The 14,000-nt window shown below is 37.6% G+C and overlaps 1 protein-coding gene across 3 annotated transcripts in view; it reads right to left on the bottom strand.

Annotated features, from left to right (window-relative positions):
• Nucleotides 1–2,179: 2,179 nt before the first annotated feature.
• The window catches only part of LOC116726980 (zinc finger protein 518A), a 31,868-nt gene continuing 20,047 nt past the window's right edge, over nucleotides 2,180–14,000 (bottom strand). For all 3 annotated transcript variants that reach the window (XM_032573969.1, XM_032573971.1, XM_032573970.1), the window contains one exon: nucleotides 2,180–8,304. In XM_032573969.1, the coding sequence (XP_032429860.1) occupies nucleotides 4,269–8,285 (4,017 nt within the window). In that variant the 5' untranslated portion in view covers nucleotides 8,286–8,304 and the 3' untranslated portion in view covers nucleotides 2,180–4,268. The remainder of the gene's footprint in view (nucleotides 8,305–14,000) is intronic.

Below are 14,000 nucleotides of genomic sequence, written 5' to 3'. Positions count from 1 at the left end.
TTAAGGCAATGATTTGTTTTCTTGTGCTGCCCTCTTGTGGAATGTTTCAGCAGGCATCATCTTTGGTTGCAAAGCCATGGGTTCCACCTGATTTAATACAGGTTCCCAATTCATGAATGACTGATTTGTTGTATTTGTGAGCCCACAAAGGTTTAATTTGTCTTTCTCATTCCTAGATGCTGCTTCCTGGGTATTTTCAGCTGCTTTTTCAGACACTGTCAAGAAATTAGTTTTTTAATCTCATCTTTACCCACCTATTTAAACTGCATTTAACCTTTGACCAAATTCAGTATTTTGGTTTAACAAAATAAATATAGTACTTTGTTGTGCAGTAAACCTGAAGTTTTCCAATAATTTAAATGTCATTGTTCTCAGTTGTGAGCTGTTCATAATAAAAGAGTGGCTTTATCTGTTGGTGTGGCTCCATGTCGACTTGTGCTATGTCACCTGTCCATCTTTGGATCAGACATGTGGTAGAACTGAGCACAGCTCTCTAGAACACGTTAATGCAATGCATGATACACTGCAATGGTCTGTTAAAGGTCATTCTGTCAAACTAGAACAGCAGTCCTCAGAAACACAATCAAGCAGGAGTCCGTAAAAACAGTATTTAGCAATGGTATTTTGTATATTATTATTATATTATTTTGTACAAGCGGCCGAATTGGGTGAAAACCCAATACGGAGAAATCCGTAGGGTGTCTGGGCTCTCCCTTAGAGATAGGGTGAGACGCTCAGTCATCTGGGAGGGACTCAGAGTAGAGCCGCTGCTCCTTCACATCGAGAGGAGCCAGTTGAGGTGGCTCGGGCATCTGGTGCCTCCTGGATGCCTCCCTGGTGAGGTGTTCCGGGCACGTCCCACCGGGAGGAGGCCCCAGGGAAGACCCAGGACACGCTGGAGGGCCTATGTCTCTCGGCTGGCCTGGGAACGCCTTGGGATTCCTCCGGAAGAACTGGAAGAAGTGGCCGGGGAGAGGGAAGTCTGGGCCTCCCTTCTGAAGCTGCAACCCGAACCCGGATAAGCGGAAAAGAATGGATGGATGGATTTTGTATATTATAATGTTATTATAATGACAAATAATAGTATTTGTCTGAATGCCAAAATGAATTAGTGGTATTTTAATGGAGGGTGATAAAAAAGACCAAAATAGAGAGATAAGAAAACGGAATTACGGACAAAACTCATTGGTTCCTGATCGGTGTGACTACTGACTGAACAGATAAGGCTCTGTGATTAACTAAGTCTGGCTGTTGGCCTGATCTGGAGCAGACCAGCTGCACAGAATAAATCTCCATTGGTAACTTATGTGTTACCAGTTTTGTGAAACCAAATTAGGACTTAATTAAGCCAGGATGTCTAAAAAATCCCAGTTTAACTCGTTATTTTGTGAAACATCCCTCCGAGTATACTCGAGATTCATAATGTTTTTAGATATTGAGTAAAGCAAACAAGAAACCAGAGAAGTTATGGCCTTTCTGAACACTTTATATTTTCAAAAGATACATTTATTTAATGGGTTATTGTTTTTCCCCCACCCCAAGTTAAAATGGTTGCTTATGAGTCCACTCCAAATATCTTAAGCCTTGGATGTTTTCGATAGGTAGCTTTTGTCATAAATTGAATGAAAAAAATCTTTTTTGTATGTCAATGTCTTGATTAAAGAGAATAAATGCAACAAACATGAATATAAATATAAATATTAATTAAATTAGCTAATTTTGTGCAAATATTAAGTTTAGATGGAATCAAAGTAGTAAGGTTTAATCATCTGACAACTGAATTGTTTGTAAGATTAACGATTATAGATTTTAATAAAGCAGTTTTTGCTGCCAACTTTTTTCTCCAACTTATGATTATTCACATAATGCCAAATTTCTTATAAGACTGTTCATATTTCATACATTAGATGCAGATTAATTAGTCAGTACATTTTGAAAAAAAAAATGTTTATACAGGTATTAAACATACTTTTCATTCAGCACATACAGAAATACATTGGTATTTCTGTATTACCAATGTTTTTATTAGTCTGATGTACAATTCTAATCTTGAATCTTGAACTAAATTATACTTTTAATATAGAGGAAAAACCATCTGTTACAGCATGTGTAGCAGCTTTCAGTTTCTCAGTACTGTGATCAGTCAAAAAATAAAGCAAAACAAAAAAATCAGACACCATTAACAATATATACTTATGCTTTTTATTTGTTGAAAAATAAATTCTTTGGCCCAGGAGCCATCAGGAAGAAGAAATAGGAAATTTGCAAATCAGACAAGAACAAAGCAAAGTCATATGAGAGGTAATTTGGGGATTTCATCCATCTGACTGTTACAAGTGTCTTCAAGTCTATACAAAAGATTGCAGATGTAGATGGACAACAATTTAGTTGAAGCAACGTGTTATTCAGTTAATGATTTAAATATGGACCAAACACTTAATCAAATCTATAATGAAGACTTATCAAAAAATTCCAACTATCTTTTGTTTAAATTTTGTTATATTCTCATCTTGTAGCCCTTGTGTTAAAAAATACAAATTTCACAAAACCCTTAAACATGACCAATTCAAAATACCAAAATGTAAATATTAATCACCAATGATATATCGCAGTTTAGCAGAATCGTAAAGCAACAATGACAATGACAACAAAAAACTTTAAAAAAGTATCTGTTCAGCACACGTGTTTGTTTCTTTTTTCTATGGAACAATTATGTAAATATAAAAGAGTGGCATGGCTTGTTGCTCTAAATGGTTTGCATACTAAGAGGGAAGAAAACGTGTTTTATGGATTACCCATCATGTACTACAATCATTTCAACTCAAAGAATCCAGAGACTCTAAAGTCCTGGAGGTAGGGAAATTGTGAAATGTAACATAAAATGTAACATTAAAGCAGAAGAGACATAATGACAATACAGTACATTTAAAGTAAAGTCCAAGTCCTCATCGCGCGCACGCACACACACATGCAATGGCGTGTGTGTGTGCGTGCGCGCAATTTAATCCTGGTAACAGCTAATATTGGTAGATGTACCAATATTAGCTGTTACCAGGATTAAATTATGAACAGTTAAAACATACAAAAATGTCTTTCCAGGCATTGTTGAAGGGACTCCATTTTGATATTAAAAAAATATTAACATGAGTGGGTGCTTTTCATTTTGTATACACTCTTGCTCATTTTAGAAACAATGTGCAATAATTAGACCATAGCATGCTGTACTTCTATAAAAAATGGGTTGATCCAGCCAACGCCCCTCTACATAAAATTAACTTTTCCATATAAATTGGACCCAACAGCAGAACCACAGAAATGGGCTAGAAATTTGATTACTGGCATTGTTTTTAGATTTGGGGAAACAAGCAGTAGCTGAAGAGCCTTTTGCCATGTCCATTGAACCTGCTTGAATGACTGGAACACTACAGACTGAGGCTTTTTCTGAAGGCCCTTTAGGTACAGAAATCACTTAATTAGTTCCAGTCAAATCTGTTAATACATCTTTGAATAGAGCAGCTCTTTCTGCACAAACTGGCTACCCACTAGGTAAATATGTATCTTTCATTTTTTTATTCATTTACATAAAACATTGCTATCATTTCGCTGTACAAATGGAAGACATATTTACAATATGACCTGGAAGTCAATCACCACAGAAGTCTAACAAGAAAAGAGACGGGTTCTTTGAACAAAATTGTTTCTTGTCAAATGCTCACTTCAAAATATGCTCCTTTGCATTTTCTCATTTTGCACAAGTAGTAGAAAACAACTGCAGGTCCATTGGCTCTCAAAAATAATGACAAGCATTCAAACTGATTCTTAAGTGTAAAGTAGAACTCCAGTCCCATCATCTGAATCAGACATTTTCAGTTTGTAACATTGTTACTCATGTAAAGTCACTTTTACTGTTGTATATTTTTTTTACAGTTAGCTGTACATCATGTCCAAGAAGTATGGTTTAATAAGAACAAAACAACAATGCAGAAAATGACAAAGAATAATATGAAATTACCTGAGTTATTTGGTCTAATTGATCGGCTTCAGTCAATACTCCACATCCACACCTCTGATTACAAAATACAGTTTTCACATTTAAACTAACATGGGTGGCAAAAATCATGTTTACATTTACCATGATATGCATAAAAACCTGTAATTCACTCAATATGTATTTAAGTGATAAAAAAAGAATCTAGGATCTTTACATTATATCAAAAGTTCTTTGAGAAAAAAAAAACATTTAGCCATTTCAGAATGGTGTAAAACTTTCAGAAGAGCTTATTCCAGTCTCTTGTTGCCTCCATGAGATGTCTTTGGCCGTGGCCAATCCAATCTTCTTGGTTGTTGAAAAGACGACCACAAAACCAGCAGTCAAACACCATTGAGGCTTGTCCACACGCAGATAAAGTTTTCACTACTTCATATTTCTTTTTGTTTTTCTTTCTTAGTTTTAATTTCAGGAGAAATCGTTCTCGGACAGAACTCAGAACAGGTCTAGGTCTTGAAACACATTCACTTGAAGATGCAGAGCAATTGTTCACAAGACCACTAAACTCAGCAAGGGCTTGAACTGTCTTTTGACTTAGAGCAACTTTTGTGACAGCACCTTTGTACCTGTTGACTGCCTTCATTATGTTCATCACTTCCGGAATGTCAGCATCAGGATGATTAAGCACCACAACAGGTTGGCCTCTACAGGGATATTTGATCTGCTGTCCTGTGCTGTGTGGCGCAAGTCTCAGCATCCTCTCCACTTCTTTGCCAGCTGGCGACCATAAAATATTGTCTTTTTCAGTCAGCACCTTATTTGAGAGCCTATTAACCTTATGCAGGCTTGCTGGGAGCTCATCAAATAAAGTTTTCTTGTGTCTTTTCCTTTGGCTTACAAGCCTTGGAGCAAGGAGCAGTCTATTTGCTTCACATGGCTGTAGGTTTCCATTTATGACTGAAGGTGACCCTCTAGGCTCCTTTGGATGTTCATGTATATTATTTTGTACACTGATCAATTGAGATGTTGGACAGGTTTTGTTTGCAGACACTAGGAAGCACTGCCCTTGAGGTCTGCTGGCCAAAAGCAAAGGTTGCTTGCTTGATGTGGGAGCTATAGTAGTATTGAGGTGAGCAGTGGGCGAAACTATTTTAAATATGACCTTATTCCCAGGACATTCGCTGCTCTGGCTCAAAATAGCTCTGTTCTTTGCCTCTTGCTTATTTCCAAAAAGGCTTGATCTAGAAGGAGAAACATATCGAAGCAAGTACGCCTGACGACCAGTTTGTGGAGTGCTGGATTTTTCTGGAAAAGTTCCTGCCAGAACTGGTTGTGAGTTGACTGAGAGTTGAGGACCTGGTAATTTGAAGCTAGCTTTACTGGGGTTATGAGCAGATGGGATAGACCTCTGCACAAAGTAGCATGTTGGTTGTGCCTTTGCTGCTGTATTTGTTGATGGACTATGAAGTGTTCTTGAAAGAAGCACAGGTCTCTTGAAACCTGAGCTGTTGATAAAGTAGTGATTTGAGGAGGTGCTACCACCTGAACAAACAGCAGAGAGAACAGTCCCCTTTTCTGTGGCTTGTGGATTTCCTGATGATATACCTACAATGTTGGCTTTTGGAGTAAGCATTACACCAGTAGTGTTACTCAAGTTATTAAACTGTTGTTTCATGCAAGATAAACTGACCTGAGGATTTGGAGAACTAGTTAGGAGTTTAAAACCTGGAGTGGCCGTGACTTGCACTGGCATGGCAAATTTATTGTTGGTTGGTTGGATGTTTGTTGCTCTCACAAGTACTGGTTGCTTTCCACCAGGCAACTGAAGAATTTGAAGAGGTTTTTTAGCTTGCTTTAAAAAGACATTTCTTGCATGTGAAAGTTCTGTTCTTTCTCTGTTAAGCTGTCGAGTAATGATAGCATTTGAATGTTCTTTGACAAAACTTTCTATAGAATGTAAACTAGTTTTTGTTTCTGGCTGTTTTGTGGATATGGGGATCCCATCTTCCTCAATTTTGATGATATTAAAGTCTTGAAGAACTGAATCTCCATTTTCCTCACTCAAAAGATTATCATTTGCTATGCACTCATCTACCTCCCCATCCCCATCTGTATTTCCTGCAGTGTGTTCTGGAGGCTCTGTTAATCTCAAACTAAACTGTGATGGATCCCAAGCATTTTTTGTCTGTTCAGAATATTCGCCAGTACAGAGCAAGTTTTGGGAATTGCTCTGTACTGGTGAGGAGCTAAACATTTCCTTTGAATAGTTGTGAAAAGTAAATACCTCCTTGTTTGATGTTTTTGGTTCACCTTTTCCTGTGCCCAAGCCTTCTACTCTGCTCCTAACAGAAAAGGGTTGTGGCAATTGAGACGAAGATTCTATGTGTTTTACAATTTGCTGACAAATTTTACTTCCATTTTCCATGAATGCGCCATCTCTGTTTTCCAGAGAAATCTGATGAGGGGAGTCATTGTACAAGGTGTTGGTAGCAAAGTTGTCTTTGTTTTTTTTGCATAATCCGTCAAAATCATTGGTTAGAATTGATTCTTCTGTGGTTCTGCTGTTCTTTACAGTTTCTCTGCAGACAGTTTTGGAAAGCAATGTTTTCTGGGCAGCATTTAAAGGAGATTGACAAGTACTAATATCCTCACATTCCATTTTAGTATTACTCATTTCAGATCCATAGGTAGCTCCATCACATTTGAAATTTGCAGCATCTGAATTCCCAGACACTGCTACCTTGCCTTTGTCAGTATAGACAGACTCACAGCTGTGGCGACCTTCATCCGCCACTGAGTAAAACCGGTTTTGTGAGGGATTTATTTGTTCACTATCAGAGTACGGAGTAGAATTAAGATGACAAACAGAGGTTTCCTCCTCCTCAATCTTCACTTTTACTGCCATAATATCATCACGATCCATTTGAAGCAAAGATCCGTTTCTTGGTGAAACAGCTAAACATTTTGATGTGGAGCCCTTGCATTCAGAGTACTGCTCAGTCTCAATGGAGTCCATTGTTTTTGATATCACAGGATTTGATACCAAAGGACCAACACCATCCATTAATAAATGGCTCTGAGAAGACACATTTTGCTTTGCTGTTGGTATTACTTTGAGAACCAAATGCTTTTTGCCATCAACTATCTTGAATCCCATCACTTTAGTTGTACAATTAGGGGGAAGAGAGATTTTGTTTTTTACCATCAGTACAGTAAGCCCATTGGCATTGGGATGACTTCCAGTGTCAGAATTATTTGCATTTTCACATTCCTGTAACATGACTGAAGTCGAGTGTTCTGCATTATGAAAGTTCCGACTTCTGTTGTCCTTTCGTCCTAGAGTCCCATCCGTAAAGTGGTGGATCTCCTCCAAGGGAAATTCTTGTTTGGTTAGTCTGCCATTTTCACTTGGTACAGTTCTAGGGGGAGAATTCAATTTTGACATCCCTTGTGTTTCCTGTGCAATCTTTTTATACAGTTTTGTATTTGTAGAAGAATTTGTTGGTGAACCACAGTCTTCAGCAACTTTTAGAGCACTCTTTCGCTGTGCCTCCTCTTTGTGAACAGCCGCTGTGTGCTTTTTAAGCTGTTCACTTTCTGCTGTGCCAAATCCACAAATTGGACAAGTGAAAGTAAATGTACCAGAGTGAGCTTTCATATGATTATGGTGATCTTCTTCATTTAAGCTAATATGTTTACATTTTGAACACTTCCAATGACTCTCATTATGGTGATGGATGTGCTGAACAAATGTTCCTGCATCAACAGTAGTAAACTCGCACCAGTCACATTTAAACTCTCCGTTTATACTATGACACATCATGTAGTGTCTGGTAAGCAAAAGCAGGGAATACTGAACATTGTCATTGCAGAGCTCACATGCAACCAGAGTATTCCTGTGCTCAATTCGGTGACGTTGAAGTGCAGGAAACTCATTTGTGACAAAGTCACACAAGTCACAAGGGTATGTGGGAAGGGATCCTTGATGAACTGCTCGGAAATGTTTAAGGAGATCATTGGGGCTAAATGTTAAATTGTCTTTACACAATGAGCATCCAAAACTAAGAATTTTTCCAGAGAAAACAGCCCGCTGCTGAATTTTACAACGGCCTTGGACAGTTTGGTCATCCTTTCTAATCACACTTCCATTGTCCTTTGTGATAGATTCATCAGTATTACGGAAGAGGGGCCCATCATTTACTTCTCTGAAATGCTTGCAGACTTTCCCCTCATCTTTTTCTTCCTCCCCACCTGATGAATTTTTGTTTGGATCCTGGGATAGTGTGAAGTCTTCCATAGTTCAAATTGGAGAATTCCTGTAAGAAAAAAACATCATTACACACTATTAAACAGTAGAGGGATTATTATTATTTTTTGTACTGTGTAACTACATACAAACATTCACATTCAAACACCATAATAAATACTTATATAACCATTTGTCTGAAAAAGAATGTAAGTTATAGAATGAGAACACACCTGATAATTCAAAAATTGTTGGAAATAAAAAAAATCCAGAATGCTGTGATAAATGTCTATGACCATGTCCCTCATATAAACAAAATAGACAATGAAATGTAAAATATGAAAATCTCTCATTTGCCCATTTAAAATATTGCTTTAAGAATAAGAAATGAAAAAGAAATATAAAAAGAAAAAAATATTCCAAAACAATCGTTTAGATCCTAAGTGCAAATTTAAGCAGATTTCAAGGAAAAAACAAATCAAAACATTAAAATAGTCTGCTTAGAAAGAAGAAAAATTTTAATCCTTTACATTCTCAGTGAAAACTTCAGCAGCTTTCAAAGATAAGAATTAAATATATAGCGTATAATAATATTACATACATTACAATGTATAAGCGTTATTTTGGTGCAGGGTGGGTTCTTAGCACTTGCGCTCATCTATATAAGTTTCACACTCTGCATGCTCTACTGGGTGACACTAGTGATCGGCAGTATTCCCCAACATACACTCAACATAATTTGCAGTGCATGTTACTTTGTTTTTGTCTGACTTTAAATAGCCAAAATAACTCCTTTTTGTCAACAGTGTAATTCACTGTCTTCTATCTTTTCTTCCATTAGGACACTCTTTATTCCCAGTCATGTCCTGCATGAAAATCTGGGTGCTTCTGTGCTTTCTGCATGAACCTAACTGTGTGCCTTTATTCAACTCATATGACTGGTTCAGCAAGGAGCAACTCTTATTAGCTATTCATCTTTTCTGTATATCGAAGGTCTATATTGATCCTCTCTCATTTGTTTAGCAAGGAAAAATTATTTTGTAATAAATATTGCTATTATTTTATTGCCCATACCTAAGTATATTTAATCACATACTTAGTTAAAGACTTAACATTTCAGTATGTGGTAAAGTAAAACACATTCTGCACCACCAGTCCCTTCACATTCTTACGGTTCTCTGGTTACACTGTGTTTGGATTACTGTGCTGTCAAAGCAATACAACAGATGTGTATCATCCTTATTCAGGCTCTAAGGATAAGTCAAAATAACTCTTTCAGAAAACACAGATCCACAAAATGGAAAAATCTGGAAATAAGTAGAAAAGACATAGAAGTTAAAAATTTAATAGCACATAAAATACTCTTAGGGAAAACTAAGCAATAAGCTAGATTCAATAACTAAAACTACGATTGAAATATGGAACACAGTAATTGATAAATACAATTTAGAGAAAGAAACAAGGAGTTTGAGCTGGTTTGCTTGGGATCCGAGGTTCAAACCAGGTATTTATGATACAGGCTTCAAACAATGGGCAAATAAAGGTGCCACAGCAATATGTAAATTAACTGAAAAGGGCAATCTGCTGAGCTTTAATAGCTTAAAGGGAAAATATGAGCTGGAGGATCAAGACCAGTATAGATACCTGCAAATAAAAGATTATTATGAGAAAGAGATAAAAACCAACGTAAGTAAAATAATAGAGATATTTCATAAGGCCTACGAGGGGAATAAATTGCGGGTTATTTCAGCACTATACCAGGGACTGATGGCAGGCAGGAAGACATCTACTATGTACATTAAAGAAAAATGGGAGGACGAATTGAAGGAGCACATAAGCGAGGAGGGATGGTTTAAAATTTGTAAAATGCAGTGCACGGCCACCTGCTCCCGTGTGTGGAGGGAATTTAATTGGAAAAACATGATTAGATTTTTTATAACACCAAAGATCAGGTCCGGGATGGTATCCAGTTCACAACCATGCTGGAGACTCTGTGGCCAGACTGATGTAGGCCATACACACATATTCTGGTCTTGTCAAAAGCTAACTACATACTGGCATAATGTTAGCCTTATCTTGAAAAACATATTGGGATATGGAATACCCAGATCATGTAAAACACTCTACCTGGGATGCCTCACACACGATGTAATTCAAAAGGATGATGAATATCTGTTAAAAATATTACTTTCAGCATCAAGGAAAACCATCACAAAATTATGGTATAGACAAGACCCTCCTGCAGTGGAGCAGTGGCTGAACATTGTGGAAGAGATTTTCGTAATGGAGAAAATCACATATAGACTAAGATTGCAGGAGGACAAGTTTGTTGTTAAATGGGAAAAATGGAGCGACTACAGACGCAAGGAGAATGCCATTGTTGTATCCAGCTAAATATGGACACGGTTGTCCAACATTGTATATGAAGTTGAATGTATTGATACCTCTCCACTGTATATGTTCAGAAATGTTCAATAAAAAATATTAAAAAAAAAAAAAAAAAAAATCACAAATATTAAAATTGACTGATCTAGTCAACTGTTCTACAGCGCAATTGACGTATAAGCAATAAATAACCAGATTCCAGACATGTTGGAGTCGAATGTTGAGAAATGGACAAAACGAGTCTTTCAGATCCTTAAGGTTCAGTCTTCACTATTCTGACCAAGGCTGTTGAAAATCCTTTCAGGTAGCTTTACATTGAATAAATTGTCCTAACCCCAAAAATGATGTTCTTGAGAATGTCTAAAAGCAATAGTTTTACAATAAATGTTTATAACATTTTGCAAAATTTAAATGCCCTTCAAAGTTAAAGATCTTATTTTCTGCTAAGATTAAAATTCTGAGGTTCTGAACATAAATTCATTCTGGTTTTCCCTTTAAGACAGTGTTTCTCAAACCTTTTCACGTCGAGGATCACTTAATCCATTAACAAACACTCACAGACCACAAGTAGCACAACATCTTAACATATACAATCTGAAATAAAAATACTAGTCTCTTAGCACACTTGCTGTCATGAACAATCATACTCCAATCATACTCTGAGTTATTTGAATATTGTGAAAGCGTGGTTTCTATGGTTTCCAATGATGTCAAACACATGGAAATAAAAAAAACAAGATGTTATTTACTACAAGCATTGTGTGCATTAATATTTAGGTCTATTCACAAATCAGAAGCACAATTAAAGAAAAATAGACTTGAGTTGCTTTGGCAGAAACAAAAATCTTCTTCAGAAAAATTAAATATAAAAAATATACAACCATTTATTTATCTATAGTATTTACTTAATTTAATAATTTTTAATTAAATAAAAAGTCAATGTTTGAGCAGAGAATTATAAGCAAGCAAAGTCATAAAAATCAAAGAACAGTTTTCACTAACAGACTTGAGTCCTACCGTTCAAGGCAAAGAGCCATTCAAAAGAAGTGAATCTCTAGAAAACTACATCAAAAGTCTCAGCAGGTTTGACTCAGCTTCATTTGATAATATATGTAGTCATGGAGTTGTTTTCTTTCCACTGGTATCTTCAGCTTTTCTTTTGAGTGACCCAGTTTTAAGCCACTTATCCATTATTATTAAACACAATCATTTGGTAAGCTAGCTGTATGCGTTGCACTTTGAGCTCAAGTCACGGAAAATAACACTTGTTTACATGCAGTACCTTGCGGACCACAATGTGAGAAAGATAGCTTTAGGAGTAGTGTCTGTTGTGGACTCCTTGTTTTAACTCTTTCCCCTCTAAGAAGTGTAAACAAATAATTCTGAAAAAATGGAATCTATTTTCAAAATGGCCATTTTAAGTGTAGTTGAAGCAAAAACACTAACTCGACAAAAAGATGTGGCATGAAATGGAACTTCTCTGATTGACCAGCAATACACAGAAGCAAGAAGTCAAAAAGCAAGTTTGAGCCATTTGTTTAAAATTCTGACCTGCTGCTTTACTCACTGCGATCCTTTATCTTTTAGCAGGAAGTTCCTCAAAAGAGAGGTAATGTCATTCGAGTATCAAACACCTTGCACCAAGAACAAATATCTGGTGCCTCCTTGAATTGAGATGTTCAGACTAACTCTTTCAGTATGAAAGGTTGAATGGGTTGCATATGGCCAACAGCTGATTTGGGTCACATTTGCCACTGTGTTAACATAGCCTCTAACCTCCTCTCCTCTGTAACCAGCTCCCAGTTTTAGTGTATGAGGCGGACACCTCGAATACTTTTCAGACCAGGCTTAAAATCTTAGGCTAAGCCTTTTCTGTAGTTATGTAATTCATGTTCAGTCTGTTTTTCTCTTCATAGAAGCTATGTCTGGCCGAGTGTTCTGTTAGCTGTGACACTTTCCAGGAAGGAAGGATCAGTTCAGTTAAAACTTAGCTTATTCAGTTAGCAACATTGTTGCATCAAGTAAGAAGATTTTAAATTTGTCAACATGAAGCACTACAGAAGCGTCTCCACTACAAGAAGCTTTTCCTTGAATCAGAGTAGTAATTGAGCCATTCATTACTTTGAATGGCTCAATTACAGCTGCCAGCTGTTCCTCCTTGAGCTGGCAGCTCAAGGAGGAACAGCTTGTCCTGCTCTCTCCCGTCTTTACTGATAACTTTGCCTGAGCTATTTTTAAAGTGACAGTTTTTATAGTTATATTCACATTTTCAACATCATAACTGGATTACTTCAAACCTAAGGACTGGGGGATTTTCTTACTTTTATTTTTACCTTACTTTTCTTCATCTCCAAGTTGAACCAGGACAAAATGCCTCCGGCCGACCCCAAGGACGTTAGCAGTATTATACAACGACTTCAGTCTATAGAAATGAAGATCAAACAGCTGGAGGTGAACTTTGAAATCAACGCTAGCTGTGGAAATCAGACAACTCTTCCTCAAATCAACGGAGAGGTTGTACGCCTCGCATCAAGCAGCCCACCCTGGAACGCTCTGGGTGCCAAGCCGAAGCAAGAGTCTCACACCGCAGATCCGATGAGGTGACTGACAGGGAGAACCCCTCACCTGGACGAATCAGCGTGGCCGGCTCTGAGCCGAAACCCACCTTCAACCTCAACACCTGCTCCACCAAAGAAAAACAAACAAGCAGCTGCAACCAAAACGGTTCCACCGACCCCGCTCTCAAGGACAAAGCGACCAGCCCGAGCCTCAAAACATTCTGACTCTGTGGGAATCCCACTGAAAAACAGATTTTCTGTACTCCAGCCTGAGCCTCTGAGTGAAACCTCACTTTCAAACATCAACAATGAGGCAAGTCTAACACATCCACCCCCCAAAGCCCCAAAGAACAAAGCGGCTACCAGGAAAACGAAAGGTATGCCAAGAGTGCTTATTGTTGGAGATGAGGCAGTAAATCCCAAGAAAACGAGAGTGATTTCTTTTCCTGGTGACACTGTATCTGATTTAACTCGTAAAGTTCTCTCGCTAACCGCTGATCAGCCAGATATTGAGTCTTTAGTTGTGCATGTTGGAGCCAACGATGTGGCAAAGCAGAAATCTGAGATTCTGAAAAAGGACTTTAATATTCTACTGAACACTATGGGAAAGTTAAAAATGAAGTTATTTCTCAGTGGTCCAATTCCATCACCTCAATGGGGAGACGAAAAACACTCCAGGCTGGACATGATAAACAAATGGCTGATTAAAAGCTGCTCTGCCAGCTCAGTGACCTTCATCGATAACCTCTGGATCTATTGGCAGCACTTTCACCTTTTTGGAAGAGGCAGACGCAATCTTAAACATGGGATAAAGCTACTCACT

This window comes from Xiphophorus hellerii, chromosome 10 (genome assembly GCF_003331165.1).
Source record: "Xiphophorus hellerii strain 12219 chromosome 10, Xiphophorus_hellerii-4.1, whole genome shotgun sequence".
In the NCBI taxonomy this organism is placed as follows: domain Eukaryota; kingdom Metazoa; phylum Chordata; class Actinopteri; order Cyprinodontiformes; family Poeciliidae; genus Xiphophorus; species Xiphophorus hellerii.
The sequence above is the reverse complement of the archived record's forward strand: the minus strand, read 5'-3'. Positions and strand labels throughout refer to the sequence as shown.